Source organism: Coniophora puteana (assembly GCF_000271625.1).
Source record: "Coniophora puteana RWD-64-598 SS2 unplaced genomic scaffold CONPUscaffold_3, whole genome shotgun sequence".
Classification (NCBI taxonomy): domain Eukaryota; kingdom Fungi; phylum Basidiomycota; class Agaricomycetes; order Boletales; family Coniophoraceae; genus Coniophora; species Coniophora puteana.
The window spans coordinates 937398-961521 of NW_006913055.1; the positions used below are offsets into that span (position 1 = coordinate 937398).

At 50.2% G+C, this 24124-nt stretch overlaps 9 protein-coding genes across 9 annotated transcripts; 3 read left to right on the forward strand and 6 right to left on the reverse strand.

Annotated features, from left to right (window-relative positions):
• Positions 1–989: 989 nt before the first annotated feature.
• CONPUDRAFT_51048 (cytochrome b5) lies at positions 990–1307 on the forward strand (the record flags this gene model as incomplete). The annotated part of the gene is made up of 2 exons (XM_007767143.1): positions 990–1176; positions 1231–1307. The coding sequence occupies 2 exons, from the start codon at positions 990–992 to the stop codon at positions 1305–1307; spliced, it is 264 nt and encodes an 87-aa protein (XP_007765333.1).
• A 418-nt stretch (positions 1308–1725) lies between these two features.
• On the reverse strand, positions 1726–3270 carry CONPUDRAFT_80395 (uncharacterized protein). Its single transcript, XM_007767283.1, has one exon. The coding sequence runs from the start codon at positions 3067–3069 to the stop codon at positions 1798–1800; it is 1272 nt and encodes a 423-aa protein (XP_007765473.1). The 5' UTR covers positions 3070–3270; the 3' UTR covers positions 1726–1797.
• Positions 3226–4736, reverse strand: CONPUDRAFT_163128 (uncharacterized protein; the record flags this gene model as incomplete). Its single annotated transcript, XM_007767531.1, has 3 exons — positions 3226–3269; positions 3323–3394; positions 3446–4736. One exon carries the CDS (start codon positions 4734–4736, stop codon positions 3726–3728), a length of 1011 nt encoding a protein of 336 aa, XP_007765721.1. The 3' UTR covers positions 3226–3269; positions 3323–3394; positions 3446–3725.
• A 685-nt stretch (positions 4737–5421) lies between these two features.
• CONPUDRAFT_150904 (uncharacterized protein) lies at positions 5422–5868 on the reverse strand (the record flags this gene model as incomplete). The annotated part of the gene is made up of 1 exon (XM_007767532.1): positions 5422–5868. The coding sequence occupies one exon, from the start codon at positions 5866–5868 to the stop codon at positions 5422–5424; it is 447 nt and encodes a 148-aa protein (XP_007765722.1).
• A 6111-nt stretch (positions 5869–11979) lies between these two features.
• CONPUDRAFT_49699 (glycoside hydrolase family 79 protein) lies at positions 11980–14501 on the forward strand (the record flags this gene model as incomplete). The annotated part of the gene is made up of 10 exons (XM_007767066.1): positions 11980–12277; positions 12351–12550; positions 12608–12695; positions 12750–12856; positions 12915–12931; positions 12998–13207; positions 13277–13592; positions 13651–13660; positions 13718–14052; positions 14112–14501. The coding sequence occupies 10 exons, from the start codon at positions 11980–11982 to the stop codon at positions 14499–14501; spliced, it is 1971 nt and encodes a 656-aa protein (XP_007765256.1).
• Positions 14502–15012: 511 nt separating this feature from the next.
• Positions 15013–16144, reverse strand: CONPUDRAFT_142392 (uncharacterized protein; the record flags this gene model as incomplete). The annotated part of the gene is made up of 3 exons (XM_007767533.1): positions 15451–16144; positions 15323–15391; positions 15013–15075 (listed from the first exon to the last, which is right to left on the reverse strand). Exons 1-3 carry the CDS (start codon positions 15901–15903, stop codon positions 15013–15015), a joined length of 585 nt encoding a protein of 194 aa, XP_007765723.1. The 5' UTR covers positions 15904–16144.
• Positions 16145–17796: 1652 nt separating this feature from the next.
• Positions 17797–18174, reverse strand: CONPUDRAFT_150906 (uncharacterized protein; the record flags this gene model as incomplete). The annotated part of the gene is made up of 3 exons (XM_007767534.1): positions 17797–17911; positions 17969–18030; positions 18106–18174. The coding sequence occupies 3 exons, from the start codon at positions 18172–18174 to the stop codon at positions 17797–17799; spliced, it is 246 nt and encodes an 81-aa protein (XP_007765724.1).
• An 886-nt stretch (positions 18175–19060) lies between these two features.
• Positions 19061–19402, reverse strand: CONPUDRAFT_16064 (uncharacterized protein; the record flags this gene model as incomplete). The annotated part of the gene is made up of 3 exons (XM_007767022.1): positions 19061–19163; positions 19245–19306; positions 19367–19402. Coding segments are annotated over 3 exons (201 nt in total), but the record flags the coding sequence as incomplete, so codon positions are not given.
• A 1047-nt stretch (positions 19403–20449) lies between these two features.
• CONPUDRAFT_142393 (uncharacterized protein) lies at positions 20450–22460 on the forward strand (the record flags this gene model as incomplete). The annotated part of the gene is made up of 14 exons (XM_007767535.1): positions 20450–20473; positions 20599–20717; positions 20771–20803; positions 20865–20884; positions 20961–20975; positions 21035–21076; positions 21131–21159; positions 21221–21231; positions 21286–21324; positions 21517–21579; positions 21635–21772; positions 21838–22060; positions 22126–22186; positions 22239–22460. The coding sequence occupies exons 2-14, from the start codon at positions 20657–20659 to the stop codon at positions 22458–22460; spliced, it is 957 nt and encodes a 318-aa protein (XP_007765725.1). The 5' UTR covers positions 20450–20473; positions 20599–20656.
• Between the last annotated feature and the right edge of the window lie 1664 nt (positions 22461–24124).

Genomic DNA, 24124 nt, shown 5'->3' on the forward strand with positions numbered 1-24124 from the left:
CGTCCACTACAACGCGTACGCCCTAGCATACAAATATAATAGCTTCTTATTAGTAGTACTTAGTCCTTATACTATCCTCTCCGCCTCGTCCCGCGCCCTCTCCCGCCCTGCGCACACGCAGTAGCGCGGGTAGGGTAATTGTGCTCTCAGCCAATCACAGCGCTCGTTAACCCCTCCTTCATTGTTCGCTTTTCTCGCTTTTGTGTGCTGCTAGCGTATTGTGAGGAACGACTATCTTCCGTAAACTATAAAGTTCTGCCTACGGGAGACTAGGTGGAAGCTGGCATCTCGCTGGCATCTCTCCCAGGCGGCCGGCGTCTTTATAGGACCCATCGGCTGAGTCAAACGGGCCGATTTAGGCGGACTGCAGGGTTCCGCTTCCCCTTTCCCTTGTCGTGGCCTACAGCAAGTTACATTTCTTCCACTCGTACTTCCACTCAACATGGGCTCGTATCTGCGCAACTGGTTTACCTTGGACACCGCATCCAGTGCCTCTCCATCACAAAGCACTACCCCATCATACCCTACCTCGAAGGGCCAGTCAATACCAGGATCCATGAACGACGAAGCCGAAGACGGCGACAGCGGGTCCGAGACGGAACGCGAGGACGACGTGCCACCCGCGTTTCCGGCGCTCAACAGCGCCCAGCGTGCAGACTCGTCCAAGCCGCAGACGCTCGGCGTGCCCGCGATCCTGAGCGACTCGTCGCTCATGCCGCCGCCCCCCTTGCCCGGTACGGCGTCGCGGCAGGCGGGCGCCCCCGCGCCACGGTCGCTTGCACCGCCCTCGTCGGGGCTGCTTGCGCCGATGGAGACGAGGAAGATTCCGACGAAGTCGTCGAGGCGCGAGAAGGTCGCGCTCGGGCCTGGGTGTGGGCCTCTGGACTGGGCGAACTTGAAGGCGTCGGGGGAGGACCTGAGGGTGTGTGCGTGCTTCCCCATGCTGGGAATATCAAGGCTGATGTCTGCGTCATTCCACGAATCAATTCATGAATCAGGGAGTAGAGACGCTAGCGCGGATACCGATGTCCGTGCTCAAGACACATAATCGAAAGGACGACGCGTGGACGGCGATACACGGAAAGGTGTACAATATGACGCATTACTTGCGTTTTCATCCCGGAGGAGAGAAGGAGCTCATGCGCGTCGCCGGTAGGGATGGGACAAAGCTGTTCGGTGAGCAGGCCATCGTCCTTTCTCATGAATATCACGCTAAGAGTGGCCATATAGCTCTCACTCATGCATGGGTCAATGTGGACTTCATGCTCGACGCATGCATGGTCGGATTCCTGGTTTCTGACTCTTAGATGTCTACTATTGGATGATACCTTTCTTTGGATCTCTTTACACGTAACATCTCATTACTTACTGTCGGGTATAGATCAATGCTAATGTTGCACATGTTTTCGCAGAGTTTGATAGTAACGCAACTACATCTGTGCGCAAAAGTGGGATAAAGCTATACCAGACATGTTTCGATCCTCTGCATCCTGGATGTCAGAGTGGGCGATCGGTAACTTGGACTAGATGGCAGTTGCTGAGATGCGATGCGGTCATGCCGCATGTCGGTACAGGTGTACCTACACATGAGGACACTTCACTTGTTTCGATGACAATGGTGTCGATAGCGCAGGGGGATGTATGCTGTTGGAAACATCATGAGCGCCGCTTTCGGTTAGCGAGCGAGCTCTGGCTCCAGCGTCCTATACAATATCATGCATTCAACCGTAAGTAACATATGTGAGGTAAAGCCTAACTAGAGTTCCGATATCTGATAACCCTAGGGATTATAAGTATCTACATTTGTGTCGCCGGGATCAAACTCCCCAGGCCACCCATACTGGACAACAACTCCTGGAGCTTCCGAAGCCTTTCCAGCTCCGACAGTTCCCTTTCCTCCCAGCTGAAATCCTCGACGTGCGACTCAAGCCAGGCGTTAGACTCATCATCGAGTTTCGGGCCATAGACGCTAAGTGACTTGATCCGCGTTTGAGTGTTATCGTACCGCGCTTCGCACATGCGCCGCAGTGCGCTTGCAGAGAAGTGATAGTCTCGGAGCTCCATGTTTTGCAAGTTCGGGCATGCTTGAAAGCGACCATCCGTCTGGTTGCGAACCGACAGCACGCCAAGGAACCAGTCGTCGAACCCCTGACAGTCATAGAGAATGATATCCGTTCCCTCGAACCCTTGAAGCAAGTGGAGTAGCGACGGTCCAGATGGTATACCCGAAATGTTGAGGTTCCCAGGCGGTAGTGGGCTGTACGTAGGGGTTTCGCACTTTTCGACATGAATGTCCTCTAAATGTACGCTTGATCTGGTAGCGTCACATATGATCGGTACGAATGGACCCTCGAGCTCTTCGAGAGTGAGGAGCGCTACGGAACGGAGTGATGGAGTATCGGAAGGGAGGTCGTTGGGGTCGAATTTGACGTTTGTGATTGAGAGTATATACATACGCACATCCAGGCCATTGAGCTTGTCCAAAGCGGCAATAAGGCGAGCTGGGCTTGCTGCGGGGAGCGGGGACTCTGGTCGGTATCCGGTAATGCCAATCTTTCCAAGCGTGCCAGAACCAGACAGCCATTCTATGGCGCCCATGAGGTTGACAAAGCTCTCGGCGTCGGTGTGGAGGCTCTCGATGTCCGCCATACGGAGAGTGGATATCTGGAGAGGGGAAGTATCATCCGTTTGACGCGATTTGAGTTCCAGCTCCTCGAGGGTAAGCGTGGCTCCATCAAGGAACTGACTGATGAAGACAATAGTGGAGCGGAAGTAGGTCGTGACGGAAAGACGGGAAAGCCGCCCAAGGTGCGGCGCCATGTGTCGCATAATAAGCGCCCACCGGTCTCGCTCCTGGGCAGCAGTGAGGGTGCACGGCTCAAACTCGCGAGGGTATACGGTGACCTCGATAGGGTTATCGCGAGAAGCTACAAAGAAAGTTTCTATGGCTGCGGGGATGAAGGTAGGGCCGTCGATGTTGATCTTGAGCTGCTCCCAGTACTCCGGCCTCATGGCAAGGACGTCGAGCCATCGTCTACAGACCATGGCGAGCGCTCGCATGGTGGACATCGTCGTTTGAGCTTCGTGAAAATGGTATACACTTGAAAATTGGGTGCTGAGGTCGTCGTTGGGCACTCTGACCGGCCGGTCTCGGCTCGTCCAATCAAAGATCTCGAGTAGCACCTCGGCTGGCAAGTCCATGATAGGAGAGTGAGAGGGGGGTACATCGCGGGTGGTAGCTGTTGACATTGTAGTATGGAACAAGAATGCTACTTTCCTATAAGAACTTCGTAGTTCTCCGGTAACAAGTTTGAAATCTCACCGTCGCGTTTTTAAGATGTTCGAGTTTGGTTCGAGTGCTTGATGCTACAGGCTTCTTCAGTTAATCAGGAACCTAGGCGAACATGTCGGAAGAGGGCTCGTCACAAAGGGCCCAAAGACTTACGAGTCTTTCCAAGCTACAATGAAAGCTGAAGCTGAAGTGCAACGTTGTTCTTCAGAAAACGTTCAAGTTCAACGCCGCGAGGCGAAAGGGACATGCGGAGTTTGAAATGTCCGCTTGACCGGCCCGGAGGCAAAATGGACCATCCCAGATCAGACATGGTCAGTGAAAGTGTGCATGGAAAGCAATCGTAGCAAAGATGCGTCAGCACCTTTGAAAGTTCCAGAAACGGCTCACTCCTAGCCAGGAAACGCATCATCGAAAATCAGTGGCAATTGAGAATTTATATACCTGCCCCCAGGGATGAAATATCTACCACCCTTGATAGCAACTGCTCGAGGATCGACATGGTCTCCATATTGCTGTCAAGGCGGGAGGACCGCCTCGCAGCCTCGCAGATCATCGGCATAAACGGCCCATCAAGGTCAACGAGCTCAATATGCGACACTTCTCGGAGGGCGATATCATCGGGAGGGGGATCGTGCGGGTCAAACTGGACGTCGTCGATTGCGAGTTGGTACCACGAACGACCTTGTTCGAACTTCTGCAAGGCGGCCATGAGCCGTGCCGGGCTCAGCGCGAGAGCAGGCGAAGTTGGCCGATATCTTTTGAGGTTTAATTCAGATGGCTCGTCGGACGGCCATTGTATGTTGGCGTCCATCAGGTCGACAAAGCTCCCCGCGTCGACATATAGTTCATTCAGGCGACTTGAAGCAAGGTTCAGTGAGGTAATCTGAAGCGGAGAGGTGTCGTCCGTTCGCCGTGAGGTAAGTTTTAATTCGTCGAGGCACAGGGTAGCACCGTCTAGAAAACGGCTGATAAGGACAGTCGTAGAGCGGTAGTAGGTTGTGATGCAGAGGCGTGTCAGCCGCCCGAGATGCGGTGACATGTGATTCATGATGAACTGCCACCGCGCGTGCTCCTGAGATGCGGTGAGCGAGCATAGGCTGCCTAGAGGAGGGGCAATGGTCACTGCAATAGGAGAATCTCTGGAGGCTATGAAGAATGTTTCTATGACGGTGGGGATAAATGAAGGGCCATCGATGTTGATGTCCAGGTTCTTCCAGTAAGCTGGCTCCATGGCGGCGACGTCGAGCCATCGTCGACACACAAAAGGAAGTGTCGACGCAGTAGTCTCTGCAACGTGCTGCGCGTGATAGACCATCGCCTCGGAAGCTTCATTCTCGAGCTCGCCCTCTTCAATCTCCCGAGGCTGGCTTGCATAGTTGAAGACCATGAGTAGAACTTCAGGCGGCAAATCCATGACAAGAAAACGGCTGTCGGGAGCTGACATCCTTGTCCAACGATAAGTTTCTGTTCTCCTTAGTAGAGGAACCCGTTTGACAGAGACAGGACTCACCTTTGACTGGGGCGTACGCAAGAGCCAAGCATAAATACGCTCTTCCTGCGCGAGAAATCCGATGCACCCAAACAGTGCGAATCAGTGGGTGGAACGTATGAGGGGTTTTTGAGTAGCTGCTGAGCGACGCGAATGGTGGACGGCGTTTCTGTCGAAAAAAGCTGGAGGAGCTGAAACGCTGAAGAAGGGGTGTCGCCATCCAGCTCGGATGTGGGCGGAGTTCAAACGACTTGCTCATTGCAAAGATCGCGACAACTAGCCTGATCGAGTCTCCTGCTAATTGCATCAGACTCTCATCGATATTGGAGGTAACTAGTAACTAGACATCGACTATGCAAAGTTGCTGTACCTCATTACTACCATACCCTCTTCTCTGAGCACTTGAAATGCCTCCCTATATGTTTCTCGAACCAGTTCTGGAGAATCTCATCAAGCTCAGGCCCGTCTATCACTACTAACTTCTTGATGGGGGAGCAATATCCAGCCGCATCTCGCACATGCGTTTTAGGGCGCTTGGAGAAAACGTGCACCCATTGACGTTGGTATACTCCAGCTTCGAACAGGCGATGCCCTCAGCCTCTGCGCTCGACTCGCTGCAGAATGCTAACGCGCCAAGGAGCTAGTCGTCGAATCCCGGACAATTATACGCGTCCAATTCTGCGGAGCGATGAAATGCTGTGGAAAATTCCCGTGATATGAACCCCGCAGCTGGGCAGAGGAGGACATAGTTTCGTTTCGCAACGTTCAACAAACCGCAGCTGCTTAGACGTGGCGAACTTGCAGAGCCAAAACACACCTCGAGATCCATGTCGTACGAGTCGGGATCCTCTGAATCGGTGTTCAAATCAGAGTCTTCCGTGTCGATGTCTTCGGGCTCGAGGTCGTCAAGATCAACGCAAACGTTCTCACTGATGATCGACACCCTGATGAGCTCATCGAACATTGGCTGACCATTCATGAAGCGGTGTAGTCTGAGAGCTTGATGAGGATACTCCGGTCTGTAGCTTGTGATGTGGAACTGGAAGGGCTCAGATATACGGGACCATTGGACCATTCCGCTTGCCATGAGATTGATGAAACTTTAAGTCCGTACATAGACGACCGATGTAGCAGCCGCCGCCGCTTAGCTTTGAGACAGGAAGAGAAGAGCCTGCTCGAAGCAAGCTACTGTGAATAAGTACCTTCAAGATGGCTTGCATATATGTTCCAAACCCAAAACAAAACATCAGAGAAAGCATACTACAACATCAACAGAAGGGAAGAGGTAAGGAACCTTAACATTTAGGTGTCCTTCAATTATTTAGTATCACAGGCTAGCCCTGTATGCGAAAACATGAATGGACTCACCTCGAAATCAAGAGCACTCATATCTTCTACTAGCCAGGTCTGTTCCAATCGTTCGCAGTACTGGCACACTTTGATTAAAATGCGAGCATTTAGCATGGATATAACAGGTGCGGAGACCCTAAAAACAGAAGGTGCCGGTTAGCGCCAGTGGTGATGACCGAAGAGTGGCACTTCGGGTTACTGACACCATCCCAAACATGTACGTGGTGTTCTGTGACTTCGGTTTTAATGAGGCTCTCATCAAGGATAATAAACTCACATCTCCCACGACAGCCATTGTGATGTCCAAAAGCCGCAATGCTGATAACTTTCGAGTGACCTTTGTTTTTGTTGCCATCTTAGTAGCTTACCGAAGACAATCTAACCAAGCCGTTCGTTTGGAGTTACATAGTAAGACGTACGGTACACTTACCACCATTAGTGGAGCACCCTGTTTTGTGAGCATCACACGAAGAACTTGTTCAGATCTCCGGGGAATTGCGGCTGCGTTGCATACAACAAGGAATAAGGCATATAACTCGAACGCAGCCTACTAGCAATTTGAGAGGGTGTGGGTCATTTTACTGGATTTAAAACATACCTCAGAGGCGTAAACACCAACGATGTAGAAATTTCCCTTGCTCAACCCGCAAGTGGAATAATACTTTTCACTGGCAGTCCGTGACGGTACCATAATGTCGGCTGCGGAATCCACACATATATCAGTCAGATATTCGTGGTGTTGGGGAGCGATTCTCACTCGTCAGCAGTTCCGCATCTGCCAGCAAGGATGCGAGCCCTACTAGGCATACACACACCGATCCAAAAAGTAGTAACTTGAACACTCTTCTGTCGCGATTCCACAACATGAAAACGCGAAATACTGTCAATACTAGGATCGTTCTCCGTGTAAATTAGTAGACTTATAAAAAATACTGATCATGCTCACGATTTCCCGTAGTATCGCATACAAAGTACACGATTGCTACGACCCACACCGCCGAGGAGCAGCTAATTGAAGGAGCGTGGTAAGCTGGTATATAGTGTGGGTTTGGTAGAAGTCGTCCTCACTGCCATAGAATTAGTTTTAGTTCTACAATCAACCCATCACTATAGTTTCTAAGCTTACCATATGCTTCGACAACACCGTCTGAGGCATGAACACTGATTTACAGCCTTCGTTTAGACATTTGGACGGCGCAAGGTAGACCGAACACTCACTCAGGATGAACATGGACAGTATGACAAGCACCCCGTATCTGCTTAGTGCGTATGCAACTTGCAAACCCCAAGGGAGTCGCCCCCATATGTATCTTAGCTCAGTCATAAGGAGAAAGCACGAGTCACAAATGGTTATGGCAGTTATAGCCGCTTTTACAAGAAATCAGAGAGTATGATGATATCCTATATGGATCACTTACTTATCAGGTACTTTGCAACATCCATCCACTCTGTCCCAACGACCAGAGTTGAAGAACGCGCAAGAAGGAGAGACATTGTGAGCCGTTGTGGGTGATGCTATAAACCCCTTGACCTCAAGGTAATGGCGTTTTAAACCCTGACAGAAAGATGTGGGAGGAAAGCTATAAATGTACGACCAGATGCACTAGCACGAACTACGCAGTTCTGGGCGCAACCTGTTCTGATATCGATATCAAGATGGGCAGAAGGAGTCTCCCGAGGAGAGGGGATCATGGTTCAAGAATAGGCCAAAATTAAAAGGTCTGTTGACCCAGCGATAGCGCATAATACAAGGGTTGGTGATATGTAGGCCTTTCCCAATGCAGCTCATTGGAGAGTCACCAGATGCTGTATGCGTTTTGCTCCCAATCATCCGCGATCATTGGACTCGCGGCGCCCCCCAATCAGCACTTTAAGACCGCTGTAACATGTTTAAAGACGGCGAAAAGGCTGCCTAGACCATGCTGGGGTCCTGAATGATATGCGTAAGGGAGGTGGGGGAGCTAGCCATAGTCAGTGGGCATCGGGATTTCCGGGATCTACTCACTCTCGAGTTTTGGAGCCTGACGAGTCCACGGGCTATATATAACGATTTCATCAAGGATGCTCAGCACTCGGCGTTTCGGATACGTGTGCCGACAGTTCAATTTGCGGCGATCATGAATGCATTAATGCCTTTGACGAACTTGAGCCAATGCCTTGCCAGCGCTTTGATGATACAGTTGGTGCGACACGAGGAGGACGTGTTTATCTTGGGTTGGGAGGAAGGGGAAGCCGGGCAATCGATGCTGATGAACAGCGCTTCCATAACAGCGATTTCACTGCAAGATCGTCCTGCCATGTTCCATACGGAAGGAAGCTGGCAGTACGCAAAACTGCTGCAAGGGATTTCCATGTGGAATTCCGGTGTAACAGATCTAGTGGATCCATTCTTGATGGTACCAGAAGAGGTTCTGATAAGCAGAGCCTCGGCCTCAACGTTTCAACAGGCAAAAAATGATGATAGGAGAACGCGAAGCAAGTTAGTGAATGCTGAACCGTTTGACATAGTGAAAATACATATAAAGTTGTACACTACTTGGTGGATTCCTCGTCATGGTAGATTGTATCGGCGTTTCTGTCGTGGTCGGAGCACACTCAAGCACATTAACGGCCGTGCTGAATGATGTGGCGCTTAGCCTCGGGGCGTGATGCATCGCGTGAGAAAACGGACATGGTCAAGTGGCTTGCTCTGCTAAAACCTCTTCCGTCGCCGCTGGCAGCATTACATCGCGCTCCTTTTGATAGACCGGTAAGCGCTGGGTGACTGATCTTAACGTTAGGGTAACCTGCAGCATACGTTCATACAGAGCCAATTTCCAGGGGTTAAGTGTTAAGCTTGTACCGCGAGCTTTTTACTGGTACCATATTTAAATGGACGAAGTTTAATAATTTATGGATACTACCGATTGCCAGCCGATTGCTCTCGATAGGTTTTATAGGATCCCATTATAAGACGAGCCACGATTCGTAAAAAAGGGTAAAGAGGGCTCAGCGGTCAAATCCACCTACACCGGGTAGTTGTACCTCCGAGCCTTGCCTATGGTTTCTCTCGTGAAATTAATTCAGGAACAAACATCTTGAATGATGCACCGTGACAACGTCGAACTCGTAAATAAGTCATGGGGAAGTCATGTGCGCGACAATATCTCCTAAGGTAGACCGGAACATCCCGACCATCTGCATCAGGCTGTGACCTCACGCAGACAACCCGAGCGCAAGAAACCCGTGGTGCGTGCTTACGGATCCTTCGAATACTTAGTTTATAGCAAACAGCTGGTCTCAGATTTTAAAGTGCAAGGATGTTCTCACCTCGCGCTCCGATTTGATTCCCTCTGCCATCCAAACTTGCTCTGAGTGTTCGCAGTAGCGAGAGATCTTGATGATTATCCGAGCGTTTAGCATAGCTATAATGGGGGTAGAGATCCTGAAGACATCAGGTGAGTATTTTGAAGAAATAAGTTTCTTGTTACAGACATTATCCCAAACATGAATGTCGTTTCCTATGGTCGTGATCCAGTTCAGTTAAACACTTTAATGATTACAATCGCCGCACCGTTCCTATGGGAGACAGGGTAATATCTAAAAGCCGCAAAGCTGATACCCTGAAAATGAGCTCGATGCAGATAAGTGTTTCGGCGGCTTACCGAATACGACCTAATCCAGTAACTCGTTTAGGAACGAATGCTGAGATGTATGATACACTTACAGCCATTAACGGGGCACCATGATCTATCAGCATCACGTGAAGAGCCTGATCCTGTCTTCGGGGAATCGAAGCAGCGTTACACAAAACCAGGATAAAGGCGTATATCTCAAACAGAGCCTGCGGATAACATTAGCCTTCTTCCCGGAACGCTTCCCGAGGAAGGTGAATATACCTCGGAAGCGTAGGTACCAATGATATAGAAGCTGCCTTTGCCCATATGGCAACTACGATAATACTCTCCAACAAGGTTCGATGGTACATCATCGGGGCCTGCATTCGCATCGATTAACCAATACGATATCCTGAGTAATGTACTTTACCAGTCACTTGTAGGCGCTTTGCAGTGGCAAATAAAAATGCCAACCCTGTCGAACATGCGCACGCTGATCCAAGAGTTAGCAACTTGAAAACTCTTTTGTCACGATTCCACAGCATAAGGACGCGGAATACTGTCAACACTGGTGCCATATCTATTAGAGAGCAGTGATATCATCGATAATAGTACACCTGCTCACAGTTCCCTGTGGTATCACACAAGAAGTACATTACACCTATAACCCACGTCGACAAGGAGCAGCTAGTTGTATGACATTGAGTAGTTTTATACTTCCAGAGTACCTGGAGTCTGTTCTCACTGTGGGAAAATACATTAGATTGAGCCATATTGTTCAATGTTTTAAGCTTACCATGTGTTCCGACAAGTTGTTCTGAGGCATATACACTGAGTATGTGCCATTCAGCTGGCTACTTCTGACGCAAGTGTAAGAGGCACTCACTCATAATGAAGAGGGATAGTATGACGAGCACCCCGTATCTGCTCACGGCGTACGCAACCCGCAGAAACCAAGGCAGTCGCTTCCATATGTATCGTAGCTCGGTTTGAAGCAGAAAGCACCAGTCACAGATAGTCACGACCGTTACAGCCACTTGCCAAACGAGTCAGAGACTGGCGAAAACCCAGTAAGCTCACATACCTAGCAAATATCTTACATACGCATTCCATTGTAGCCAAGATCCCGGGGAAATGGAACGCGCGAGTATAGTCGGAGACATTGGTGAGCAGATACCAAGGGTGTTATACGGGCTCGTTCAAGTCCCCTGCCCTCAGGAGTGATCATGGTTTTAACCTGATATTAAATCGTGGGAGGATAATATCAGAGCAACTACGTTATTGGATGCACTGGACATAACATCTTCATCTTGGATTGTATTGTTTTTTGATGTTGATATCAAACTGCACTGGATGCACTGCCAAACGATCACAGCAGAAGCAAAAAAGGTGTGTCTTAAGGCGAGCACGAATGAAGACTCACCTAGGCTATACTGTGCTTTAGCTACATGGACAGGATCCGAGTGGCAGAGAATCATCGGCGACGTGTTGTGGAAATGATAGGACCGTGTTACGCGTGCTCGCCACAGAAGATGCGGAGATCGAATTTGACTGCTTAACGGGATCATTAGCCCCTGTTTGTATGTTCGTAGCATCTACAAGGACCATAGCCTTTCAATTAGATTATGGGCGGGGGGATACAGGCACGTTCAAGGCCATATAGTTGTTCCTCCAAACCCGACAGTGTGATGGATATATTTGGATCCCCTCGGACGATTCCCGAGGGCTTGGATGACACATGTACAAACAAGAAATACAACCTTTAGGCGGTGACTACGAGTCATACGAGAACTGAAGAAGTTCAAGGATAGCCTTGCTCGCGTTACGCGTGGAGATCCTCTGTTGAGCTTGAACTTGGTGCAAGTCTCGGTAGAGGCTTCAGCAAACTTCCCCGGTTACTGCTACCGAGGCCGCCGGAGTTGTGCGTCGTCAACGCGACATGGTACACATACACTCGATTATGTCCAAACCTCAAGCTGTCCTTGTGTTTAATTGGACGTTGGTACACGAGACACGCTAACGTGGAAGTTGCGTGAAAGTTCCAAGCAAGGCAGGGTCGGCACCGACGGCGAGGTCGATCGGTGTGGTTTGGTGGTGACAGATGTGCCTGGAAGGTAAGTGTCGTCGGCATGACGCGATGCTGACATGACAACCTCCGACGGCATCCATCGCCTATTCGGTCATTCCTTTCTGCCACTAACAACCACCTCATCCCGCTCACCCCGAGTCCCCTTCCCCTCCTTGGCGCTCTAATGCGCCTCTTTGTCGTCTTCTTACTATCATGCATCGCGAGAGCTAGCGTCACCGTTTATTCCCAGGTTCCTCTCGCGAAGCCCACCATCTCAGTTGGCGCGGATGGCAACTACACAGGCGCGGCCGCGTACGACCCCGCTGTCCTCCAAGCACCCCCGGTTCCTACTGGCCTACCAACCCAGTTTAACATCCAGCTCGCTGCACAGTCCTCTGCGGTCAATGGTCTCTCCATTCCCCAGAGCGGCGCGTTCATGGGTTTTTCGATCGAGTTCAGTGTCATATCTTATGTTTGTGAGCGTTGCCCCCACGCATGACCGAACGTCAGACTCACTCTTTCACAGTGGGAACCAATTCGTAACCTCCTTCCAAGTTGCTCAACGATCTTATCTGACTCCGTCTCACAGTAAATACCTCCAGGTCCCCTTCCTCAACTTGATGGCCCTCATCCGCGACCGCGCTGGCGAAGTTCGCATCCGTATAGGCGGTAACTCGCAAGAAACCGCGTCGCTCGTGGATTCCCTCGATGACGGGAAAATGATTGAGAAGCATGAGGTCATCTTGAACGATACTGTTAGCATTCTCAGGCGTCCTTCGCCGTCATCATACCTCTGACATCATTCTTCTTAGACACAAACGCCGTCGCTTGTCTATACGTCCGAGGTCTTCTATACTATGGGCAACATCTCATCCCTTGTCAACGCCAGATGGTGGTTGGGTTTGTGCTGCATGTCTGTACTTGTGAGGTACGAGTGCTGAACATGCGCGACAGGCATACCTCTCAACGACACGTCCAATCTTCGCCTGGGCATTGCGGAAGTTGGAGAGCAGGTGCTAAGCCCGAACAACTATCTCTTGGGCTTCCAAGTCGGGAACGAGGTGCGTCCAATTGTCGCTCCCTCCGCATTAACCAGGCTCATATTTCCCTCGTATCCAGCCAGATCTCTACGCTGAGTGCGCTCACGTCCATTCCCGGCATTGGCACCCTTATTGACCCATGTTCGTTTTTTTCATTGTCAGTCACGGAAACCGACCCAGCGGCTATGGGCCACAGAACTACACCAATGAAGTCGGTATTGTCATTGACGCTATCGACAATGACAGTCAGATACAATTCCGGAACAACCTCGTCGTGCCCAGTATATCGACTACCTGGTCCCAGCAGTCCGTGTGGGACACCGGACTCGTTTCCACGTACGACTCGGAAATTGGTTACCTTGCGGTCGAGTAGTGCGTCTCTCCTCTCTCGTCTTCGCCTGGTTCCCTTGGAGCTTATTTGACCACTCTCTACTCGAATAGCTACCCAGATAACAACTGCTACGCGCAATACGGCATCGGCTCGCCACGTGTACCACAGGACGTGTTCTCTGACTACCTGAATCACACCTCGGGCCAGCTCATCGTTGCGTCCTACCTGAACTCGACGGCCTACGCGCAGCAGATGGGCAAGCCGTTTCTGATGTTCGAGACAAACACGGCCTCGTGCGGTGGTTTCCCTGGCGTGAGCCATAGTTTCGGCGCATCGCTGTGGGCGCTCGACTACGGGATGCAGATGGCGTATGGGAACTTTTCGGGAGCGTTGTTGCATGTGGGTGGGCAGGGTGTATATTATAACGTGAGTCTTTCGAGGTTCTCTCTGATAGGCGAAGCACTCATGAACTGGTGCATGTTAGCCGTTTACTCGTAAGGATGATCTCCATCGTCTCGATGCCGTCCGTCGTAGCTCATTTAATCCCTAAGCGCCTCCTGGGAACCTCTCCGGCCTCGCGCAATGGACCATCGGTTCTGTCTTCTACTCCGCGCTCGTTATGGCCGAAACGCTGGGCCACACGGGCTCCGCGCAGGTGGTCGACCTGAACGCGAACAATGGCAGCATATACACTCCCGCTTACGCTATCTACGAGAACGGCGCACCCGCACGTGTCCTGCTGCTAAACTACGTCACGGACCCGAGCGGCGCGAGTGACGTCAGCGTTGCGATCTCAACAGGCGGGAGTGTACCGAGTAGCATGATGGTCAAGTACCTCGTGGCGCCGAGTGTTGCGGAGAAGTTTAACATTACGTGGGCGGGGCAGGTGCGCTATCCCATCTATCCCTCCTTTCCGCCGCATCTTACCTGGGCTCCCTTGTGCAGACCTTCGGCGGCTTCTTCGAATCCGACGGCCGCCTCCAAGGCGCGCCCTCTCCCTCCACCGCACAATGCGATACGAACGCGAACACGTGCACCGTGCGCGTCCCCGCACCCGGCGCCGCGCTCGTGTTTCTGAACTCAGGCAGCGCGCAGCAAGACGCGCTGCCGACCGCGACGCAGACGTACCCGACCACGGCGGCGACCAAGGTGCTCAACACGGTAACGATCGACCCGAGCGCGCTCGCGACGAGCAACGGCGGCTCCGAGAAGAACCGGCAGCTCGCGTCGACGAGCCATGGGGAGCTGAATGGCGGGGTTGTCAGGAGGACGGTGGGATGGGGAATCATGCTTACAGGGTTGGGGGCGGGTGCTTGGGCTGTGTTTTGGTGGTAATCTTATGTTTGGGTTTCATCTTCGTATTGATTGGTGACTTGATTGGACTGTTGTACATTCGTATGTAAATAGTTGAAACCGCACGTAAAGTAACTTTCGTTTGTACTGATTTGACTCGGGTAATTGTTGCACAAGCTCGATTGGCTGTAATCGACGGAGCAGATTAACTCGCTGTCTGAAGCTGATGTACTGAATAAAGTTGCTCATTTGTTGGTAATTGAAGAAGGAAGGAAGGAAGGAAGGAAGGAGAAGGAATACTTGTGTAAATCGCGACGAGGGGGGGGGACGGAATGACGCGTTGACGCGTCTCGGTAGTAACAGGCGGCTGGACGCGTCTCTGTGATTGCTGGTCCAAGAACGGCAATGTAATACTATGATTCCCCGCCAGGATGAATGGCACCGAAATTTACCGATTTTCTCAAATATCTTTCCGCACTACTTTTGGGTTAAATTTTATTGGCGAGCTTTCCGACACGTACTCCACCGTCAATAAATCCTTCGTACTCCATCATCAATAAATCCTTCGTAGAGCAAAGGTAAACAGAACGAGCACAAGTTCGGAAATGACCCAGTCCTGTCAGGCGAAGCATAAGTCAAAATATATAGTGATAATATTGAGCATTTATATAAGTAGTAGGTGCTTAGTCCCAAACTCAGAAACCAGAGTTGGACTGGCAGAGCGTTAAAGCCTGGATATGACCTCTCTAATATGTTCAAGATAGACCAGTGATCCATGCACATCAACTGGCAACACGGGGGACCAGTGTATATATTCATCGGGAGGAGGATGTAAGGCGGGTTTTGGGAGAGGAAATTCTCACCGCGGAGGATTTCAGTGATCCTAGCGCGGACTGACTCTCGTTTAATCGTAGCGCATGACCAGTACGGGCCTAAAATGGCGTCAATGGAAGAAACATAAGAACAAGCAGGCTAGATTGAACCGACCCACGGCCACAATACATTCGACTGAGATCTGATAGGGATTCCCTGCGATGACCCACGCCGCTTTTTCTAGTACACCGCCTTTGGCCTCCTGGATGCGATCGAGCACCTCTTTCTCCCGTAGGTGAGGATCAAGGCTAAAGGCATTCTTCGTGAAACGTTTTGTCTCTACCGTGGCTTCAACTGAGCCTTCGGAGCGTGGAGTCCACTTTGAAGTGATGGCGTTAAAATGTATGGCGGTCTCAGGTTTCACTTTAACAACGGCTAAGTCTGCCAGTCTGAACCCTATCTTCTTGGTAGCGACAACTTTAAGGTCTGCAAGGGCTTCTGGTGAAAACTGGACAGGATGCTGCGGTGAAATGATAAGTCGAGGGTTTCCGTTCGTGAGATCGAGCAAATGATACATCCAGTAGCTGTACCACGGATACTCAAGTTCACGGTGATTCATGCGCATCGACATGGCACAAGATTGTGCTAGATACCGGGGGAAGGAGGGTGGGTAATCGAGAAAATGAAGCTGGCAAAGCGTGAATGTGAGCGAGCGGCCGCAGCAGCGGAAATGTCGTATCCGAGATTAATTAGCAAGGCGCCGCGGTTGTCGACATACGAACGCTTCCCGAGACAGCGTCATAATCCCGTCATGGCGGACAGGATCGATACGAGACCCTCGCCCGCGGGCGAGAGCTCGACTCGCATCTGCGGTGCGAGTAAGAGGCAGGTTGCCCTGCGTAAGCAAGACGCGGATTGCGCGAGCATGCGCGGCATGCGAAAAAGGGCGCCGGCAGCGGCGAGGTATGGGGTGCAGACGCCGTAGGCCGAGCGACACAGCATGATGTGCTGTGGGACGTGTCAGGGACGAGCCCTCCAGTGAGTCAACGAGAATAATAACGTTTGAAAACAACTGTAAGTCTCTCCAAGCGAGCCAGAGCGCATCACATGAAATCTCCTGCATTGCCGCCTCTTTTCCATTTTTGGTGCTTTCGGAGCCCCTACTCCTTGGGAGCTTCTCGGCTCGCCAGCCCCTCCGTATTATCTGCCATCCCCTGAGTATATTGAGTCTCGCCACCAGGTAGCCCCTTTTTGGGACCGTATAAGAGCTCACGAGCATAAATTGCAACGCCCTCTAACGCACTCGAACTTCATTCCTTCGGACGCCGACGACTTCCAGCCTATCCACACTTGCCAGGCCATTATTACCGCTTCAAGTCATCGCTACAAATCTCGCAGAATATGCGCTGGCGTCGTACGTCCCACGTTAACATCAGCATATCCATTCCTCACACACATCATATCTCCTCATCAGCTCTTCGTGTACTACCCAAGTTCTGGGGCTTTGCCTTATCCGACAATTGTTTGAAACAGAAGGCCACAGCCCAGTGGGGACCACCGCCACCGGGAGTTTTGGAAAGGGATGCCAATCATCAGTTTTTCTGTGGACTACGTGCAAAAGTTGACACGAGGCAAAAACTGAGGATTCCGGTTCAACACGGCTATGACCCCGACCGGTGGTGGTGCATCGCACTTGCCACCACCAATCCCGAGGCTTATCCCCTTCCTACAGATCCCCCGCCCGAGAGATGCTATCGTAGGTTGGAGGAGACGTTAGAAGATATCAAGCCAAAGTGGCATAGAGGCCATGTATCTATTGATAGTGACTTGTATGGCTACAGTCACACACACTTTATGGGAAAATGAAAATACATACTACATGCCATCATTTCGTCGTTTTATAGTTGAGTGTTGTAATTGATGGCGTGATTGTTTGGACGACATCATTGTATGACCGCGTTCCGAAGAGGGTGTCGGGCGGGGTTTCAGCAAAGAGGGCGGCTACAAATTGATTGCCCAACAATTCCTACTCTTTGTCAAAAGCGCCCAGTAGAGCCCATTCCAATAAAGTTGGTTGCTCGTCCTGGCATGCGCAAGGTTCACGTTCATCAATGACTCAAGCTTTCCGAAGCTGAGGTACTGAAGAAAGTTGCTCATTTGTTGGTAACTCGAGAAGGAAGAAAGGAAAAAGGAACACGGCCTTATGTAAATCGCGACGAGGGGATGACGCAGACGCGTTGACGCGTATCGGGAGCAACATGCAGCCGGACGCGTCCTCTGTTATTGCGTTGCTGATCCCAGAATGCATCAGAACTCACACGAAGTTCCTAGAATATTCGAGTACGTTCCGAAGCATGGGAACGCATTGCACGAGTAAGACTATGAAGGGTACCGATGTGCTCGAGTTCATTGACTATCTGGTCACACTTTGTCAAAGGTCGCCATTAAGCATCAGAATTAATAGACTACGATATGCATTTCGTATCCTCAGCGCAGATAGGACATCATGCATCCTGCTCCACCATCACTTTCCGTACGACCTGTTGGTGTACCCGTTGGAGGAGGTGTACTGCGAGTATCCACTACCGCTGTTGTAGTACGTCGAGCCGTTAGGGTTGCTGTAGTAGTAACTTCCGTTACTGCGATAGGATTGTGGTCAGGTCGTTTCCGAGCATGGGAAGGCAAAATGAACGTACGAGTTGGAATAGTGGTATCCGGTGCCAGAGGTGCCGTAGTCGCGAGAGCAGTAGTGGTTGCCCTATATATGAGTTAACACAAAGCCCGTGGTGAGCCTAATAAAACAGACGAGGCGCAAAGAGACTGCGAAGTGTACCTGGGTGTTGGTTCCCGAGCCTGTGTAGGTATAAGAGTTGCTAGAACTGCCTCCCTTGCCTCTGCCCATGGTGTGCCCAATGAGATGAGTGGTAGTGATGGGTGGAAGATGCTAACGGGAGTGGTTGGTGAAGAAAGGCAGCACGACATGTTTGCCGCCTTTTATATTCCGGCCCGGTCCTTGTTTGTTTGTCTCTTTGATGTGGCCACTGGCACCGGTCTGGTGGCATGCCCGTGCGGCTGCGTTTTGGCACGCTTGTGTGAGCCCGATAGTAGCGAGCGACTAGGAAACGTCCGCGCTGAGGGAATGCCATTGCGCCTGAAAGATGCGTTATGACATTCACCCTCGTCGGGATGATGATGAAACCTCGCATTCCTTGGGGGCATCCACATCCTTGAGCGCGACTATCAACCCTAGCTTGTATTCGCGAGTACGAGAAATTCAAGCATTGTCCTGTGATAAATGCCCCTATCTTCATACAGCTTTGTAGCGGCGTGCGTAAAGAGGGCAGGCACGCAGTTCTGACGCGACTTGATTTCGGGAAACGCGTCGACGCGTCTCGGAAGCAATTAATGAGAGCGGCGCCCCGCGTTTTGATCTGAGATCTGAAGATCCCCACAGGAAGGTACTTTGTCTCCGCCGACCCCTCAGTCCGTCGATGTCGTAACCTATCGCGCTTTTTGGGGTTTCTTCGACGGAAGAAGCAGATAGGCTCAAACATAAGGATAACATGAGGCTAGGGAGTTCCCACTTTATCGTGATGAAGTCTGGGAGCGGCGGTGAGCCTGAAGACAAGTCCTAGTGTCCGTCCTGGAGCGGATTGAAGTTCTAGGGGCAGCCAGATGATATTCGGGGGCGTGCCCATCGCTTTGTTATACAACTGCATAGTACAAACTCTGCTAACCGGTGCTACTTCATGAATATACAGTTTAATATCCTACAATCACTTTCCGGATGATTTGGTCGTGTCTCCACTGGGAGACGTGTACTGAGAGTAGCCAGAACCGCTGTCATAGTACGTGGACCCGTTTGGGTTGCTGTAGTAGTAGCTCCCATCGCTGACGGTCAACCACTATCAGCACTGGCGGCCAACCACTATCAGCACTGGCGGCTTGCCGAGAGCACCGAGAGAAACTTACGTGTTGGAGTAGTGGTAACCAGAACCAGAGTCACCGTAGTCGCGAGAGCAGTAGTGATTACCCTATGGCGTGCGTAAACATAAAACGTGCGATGGTCGAAGGACTGCAAGGAGGGAGAGTACCTGGCTGTTGGTGCCTGAGCCGGTGTAGGTGTACCCTCCGCTAGAGGAAGAGGAGCCGCCTTTGCCTCCGCCCATGGTTTATCGAATAGTAGATGAGTCGGTAATACAGAGTTGAGTACTTGGTAACGTTGGCAGAGAACGTGTTCAAAGGGTGTGTGAAAGGGGACGGTTGTTCGAGCTACCCACTTTATATGTATATCTCCGTGTTTGTTTGTGTCTTGCTCCAACCCTGTCAGAGGGTGAGCCACATTTTGCCCCACGATCATGTGATTGCATTCGCCACATGTACACCCCACAGCAAGCCCATTGGGCCATTGGTGTTTACATGAGGCGCGAAGGAAGCTCAATCGAGACGGTGAGGACTGGTGAGTATCACCGCCGTGAGGATAGCAGAGGTGCAAGATAGGGGCACCTTGTCTCGGATTCGGAGGGCGAAGCTTTCGGAATGTTCCGAAGTGCTGTGCTGCGCACCTAAACTGACAGAGCGCGAATACCACGATGTGACTGTCCGACCTATAACACTGCTTCCTTGATCATCAACTGATCATATGTCGCCATCGATGGGTGTCTCCACGACATTTTCCTTATAGTAATCTGTGGTAACAAAGTTTACAAGGTGAATTCGCCCGACCTCGATGAAATCTGGAGGACTTCATCTTTGGCTGGTAAGCACATGCGCACATTGTTCCCGGGTCTGGGTTTGACAGTGGTAATGGGTGGAATCCTTAATATTATACTTCGAGCCCTACAAATCAATCGCGCTGTTAGCTCAATCAGTGCTAACCGGCACCTGCGAGATACCGGCGACCCACTGTCAGGACGATCGATCACAGCAAAGACCTACAGCCACAATCAACGTTTCAACGTCAGCGTACGCCCATTTAAGCTGTGTGGCGCAAGCCTCGTTAATTCATTTCCCATTGACAGTGACAGTGAGCGGTCAGACTGACGCTCAGCGCTCATAGTCCATTGAATCCTGAGGGTATTATTTTTGGCTATCAGGTACGAATAGATGTCAGATGTCCACGCCGCTGATGCCCATTATAGTATCTGGATGTGGTCACAAGGGTATTTGTGAACGGTATGAGCGGCAGAGTTGATAGAACTGTGAGCCTGGTGAGGGCATGCCGATGCCTCGTTTTAAAGTCCCCCGAGTTTACCATGAGAGGACACAGCTTCAAGACGATACGAAGTATAAGGATTACAAACTGAAGGGATGGCCCTCCGATAAGCTGCCGATTTCCCCTAACATCAGCGCTCCCTTCCAAGCCCTCTGTGCAGTGTACTACGATGTCCGACAACTCAGTCACCATTGCAGTGGAGACTGCGCAGACGTTTGATTTCGCCCTCCGTGAGGATTGCTTTGACTTCAGCTACGTATGACCTCTAAACCTTCCTATCCAGTTGCAACGTCAGTTCTGTCTGTGTACAGATTCCGTGAGTCACACGTCCTTCATCCGTACCGTAGCTCACAACTAATATCACATCCCCTTCTTAGTCCTCAACCTAGATCAAGAGGTAAGCTTCCAATTGATTAGTTCCTCGAGTTTCTTTGAGCTGATTACATTAATACACCCGCTCGGATGGCTTTAAGATTGATCTCGTATGGGTAAGTATCACCGCTACACCTCTTGCATAACCAACGAACCTGTTCTGCGATTTATGCAGAAGGGCAAAAACTCGAAGAGCTCCATGACATTATACGGAATAGTGAGGTATTGTAAAAACGGGTGTACCTTGTTTTATTAACGGAGCGTACAAAAGCTTACCTACGGCGGAATATTGCAAGCTATGTGAGTACTTGGTTCGCGTTCAGATCTTGTTGGCTCTTCCTGATCTCATACGCCCTCGTAGCTTTGTATCTCGTAAGTCGCTGTTTTAACTCCATGCAACTCAAATCTCAGCGTGTCAACGTCTAGTTCCGATGCTGGGCAACAATAAACTCAGTCAAAACGTGAGCGCCGCACCTTCTACACGAGGCATCTACTTAAAATTAACAACTTGACGGACGGCAGGCGTGAGGTGTTTCCTTGGAGACGTTCCTGCGTAACAACTGACGCCGTTATGGCTAAACTTTCTACTACGTCTTGTGTAGATGTAAGGGGCTCCAGTCATGCTAGATTTGATATCTTACTAAATTATGTGTAAAGGTTTGGCCAATGTCTCTATGAGTATGGCTATACTGCCCGCAGTTCTCACTTTCGGTCTGAGTGGTAAGCGCATGACCTCATAGCGCACATTTCACTAATGAATTAACTTGATTGACAGCGATGATGACATCGAGGGTGTATGCGATGTACGGCAGGTCTCGGCGAGTACTAGTGTTTCTTGGCACTTGTTTTGCGACTACGCAAACTCTCAACATTGTCGCAACCGTAGTCTTATTGGTCACCATGGGTGTTACTGGTACGTGGGTTCGTTCGACTTAGTTCCCAACCCACCTCCCTTGCTAAGCATCTTCCTCACGACAGTGGCGGAAGAGTCACCAGGAGTCTGCTATTTCACATTCCCCCTTTATGCTGATTGGCTTGTTATTGCGAGCGCTATCGCAATTTGTGCCAACGAAGTCATGTTGCTTTTCATGGTGGTTTATAGTATGATCGTGAGCCTCAGAGACGGTCTCAGTGGTCCACTATGGAGCTTAAACACTCTCCTATCCATCGTGGCTAGAGATCACGTCTTTTATTTTCTTATGTAAGTCACTTCGTTGCATGCTCGTCTGCCATCATGCTTTCAGCTAACACAGATGTTTCTGCTAGTGCGTCCCTCAATTGGATAGTCCAAATGATCTCTTACTTCCCTATGCGCTCTGTATCACTGGTAAGTGCCGAGTTGTAAATGACCAGAGCGGCTAAATCTCATACGAACTTAGGCGACCTTTTTGCTATGGGTCGTGTTCACAAACGCGATATCAATCTTTGGGAATTGCATGTTGGGCCCGATCATGTTTCTCAGTATTCGACGCTTTGACGCCAAACAAGCCGAACACGGAGAACCCTGGACAGTGGAGATGGATGGTATTCAATTCGCTGTAGTCGAAGGCCGTTCCCAATGCACAGGTGAAAGGTCTGCAAGTACCTTCACGGCCGTTTGAACTATTTACGGATCGATTAAATTTCGGAGTGCTACAAACGTATTGAAAGTTCATAATTAGTCTGTAACATGTACAGTTCTCGCTGAATATAAATATGTAGTTGTATTCGTACTGGAAGTGTGGATCTTTGTCTTGAATATAAGCGCTGTCTTAACGACCTTGTCCAAGATGCTCTCGTATAACCAGAGTTCTTGCCTTTTGTTGTAGCTAGCCTTTCGCATATGATCTATCTGGTCTTCAACGCTACGAGACTTGCAGGAGAGCCGATCAAAACATAGGGAAGTCCGGACATAAACTTGGAGCAATGCCACTGGTACAAGGAATGGGACCCATGAATCTCAGCTGTAAAGCACAAAACTTGCTGCCGTCCAAGTGATGGGCATATCTGTGATCCAAGCGATGGTGATAGATCTGATACTGAGCTAGAAGGTGAGAAATAGACGAGCCTGTATTTTTGCTCGTGACAGGGTGAGAATAGGTGTAATGGAGAGACCCGAACAAGTACACATCTAGCAAGACATTGATGAACAAAGAATGGAAGCTTGGAACGCGGAATTTTCCGTACATATGCCATGCGGCCTCCGTTGGATGCGACCTAGGAGTATAAAGTGTGAGCATGGTCAGTCGTCAGGTTTCCCCCTCATATCACCTCACTGTATCTACATATTCTCTGTGGACATGGACCCTTCAGTGTTATGGAATTTGCAAGTCAGCAACTACGCCAACTGTCAGTATTTATCCGCGCCGTTACCACATTCCCCTGCTATAACATATTACATGTTGCAGTCGCAATGTCGGTTCTAGTGCCCTACAGGATTCGTAAGTCATCGAGACCTATGGTGCACGCCACCAACTAACGTGAACCATCAGTCCTAAATTTAGACCAAGAGGCAAGTTTACCTGAAGAAACGCTTTACTCAGGTCACTTACCGCCCGATATCACTGAAATAGGTGGACCTTATATGGGTGAGAGTTATTGTACAATCCCTTGCATTCGTGTCTAAATGACATCTAGAAAAGCGGGAACTCTAAGGGTTCGATGATACTATATGGTCTCGTGAGTGATTCTTTGCGACACGGTACTAATTAACCACTCAAACTGACTGAATGCGAAAGCTCACATACGGCTCATTGTTCGAAGTCCTGTATGCACACTTTTAGTCTTGAATCTTCACTTTTGTAAGATACTAATAAATCTATAATTTGACAGCCTTTGCAATATATGTCAGTCTATATTATAGAATGTGCCTTGTTCAGATTCAAGTTTAACTCCTCACGACTTATCGTCTTTCAGTCTGGATCTTCATTCCATCTTCGACTGTACATACCAGTTTATTGCATCCGCTGTGCGTCTTACTTACTTTCCCATTCTGCAGACGTAAGCACCTTAGGTGTAAACCCGAGCAATATTCTGATCTTGAAGGTTATCTTCTGTCATCCTTTCTGACTAAACCACAGGTGTAAGAGGAGAGAAACGAGTATTTATTCGGTCCTGACGTTCTTTCACTTTCAGGTGTGCTATTTGCAATAGTAGGCCAAGGTCCACTCGAGTTCGCACAAATAGTCGGTTTGAACGGTGAGCACAACCGTCACGAGCAACCGTCTACGTTGCGCTACAAAATTTTATCATCGCAGTGATGATGGGCGTCAGGGTGTATGCCATG

Bases quoted from the DNA above. Each gene is read 5' to 3' on its own strand.
- CONPUDRAFT_80395 (XM_007767283.1), bottom strand. From the start codon at position 3,069: ATGTCCACCATGCGAGCGCTCGCCATGGTCTGTAGACGATGGCTCGAC.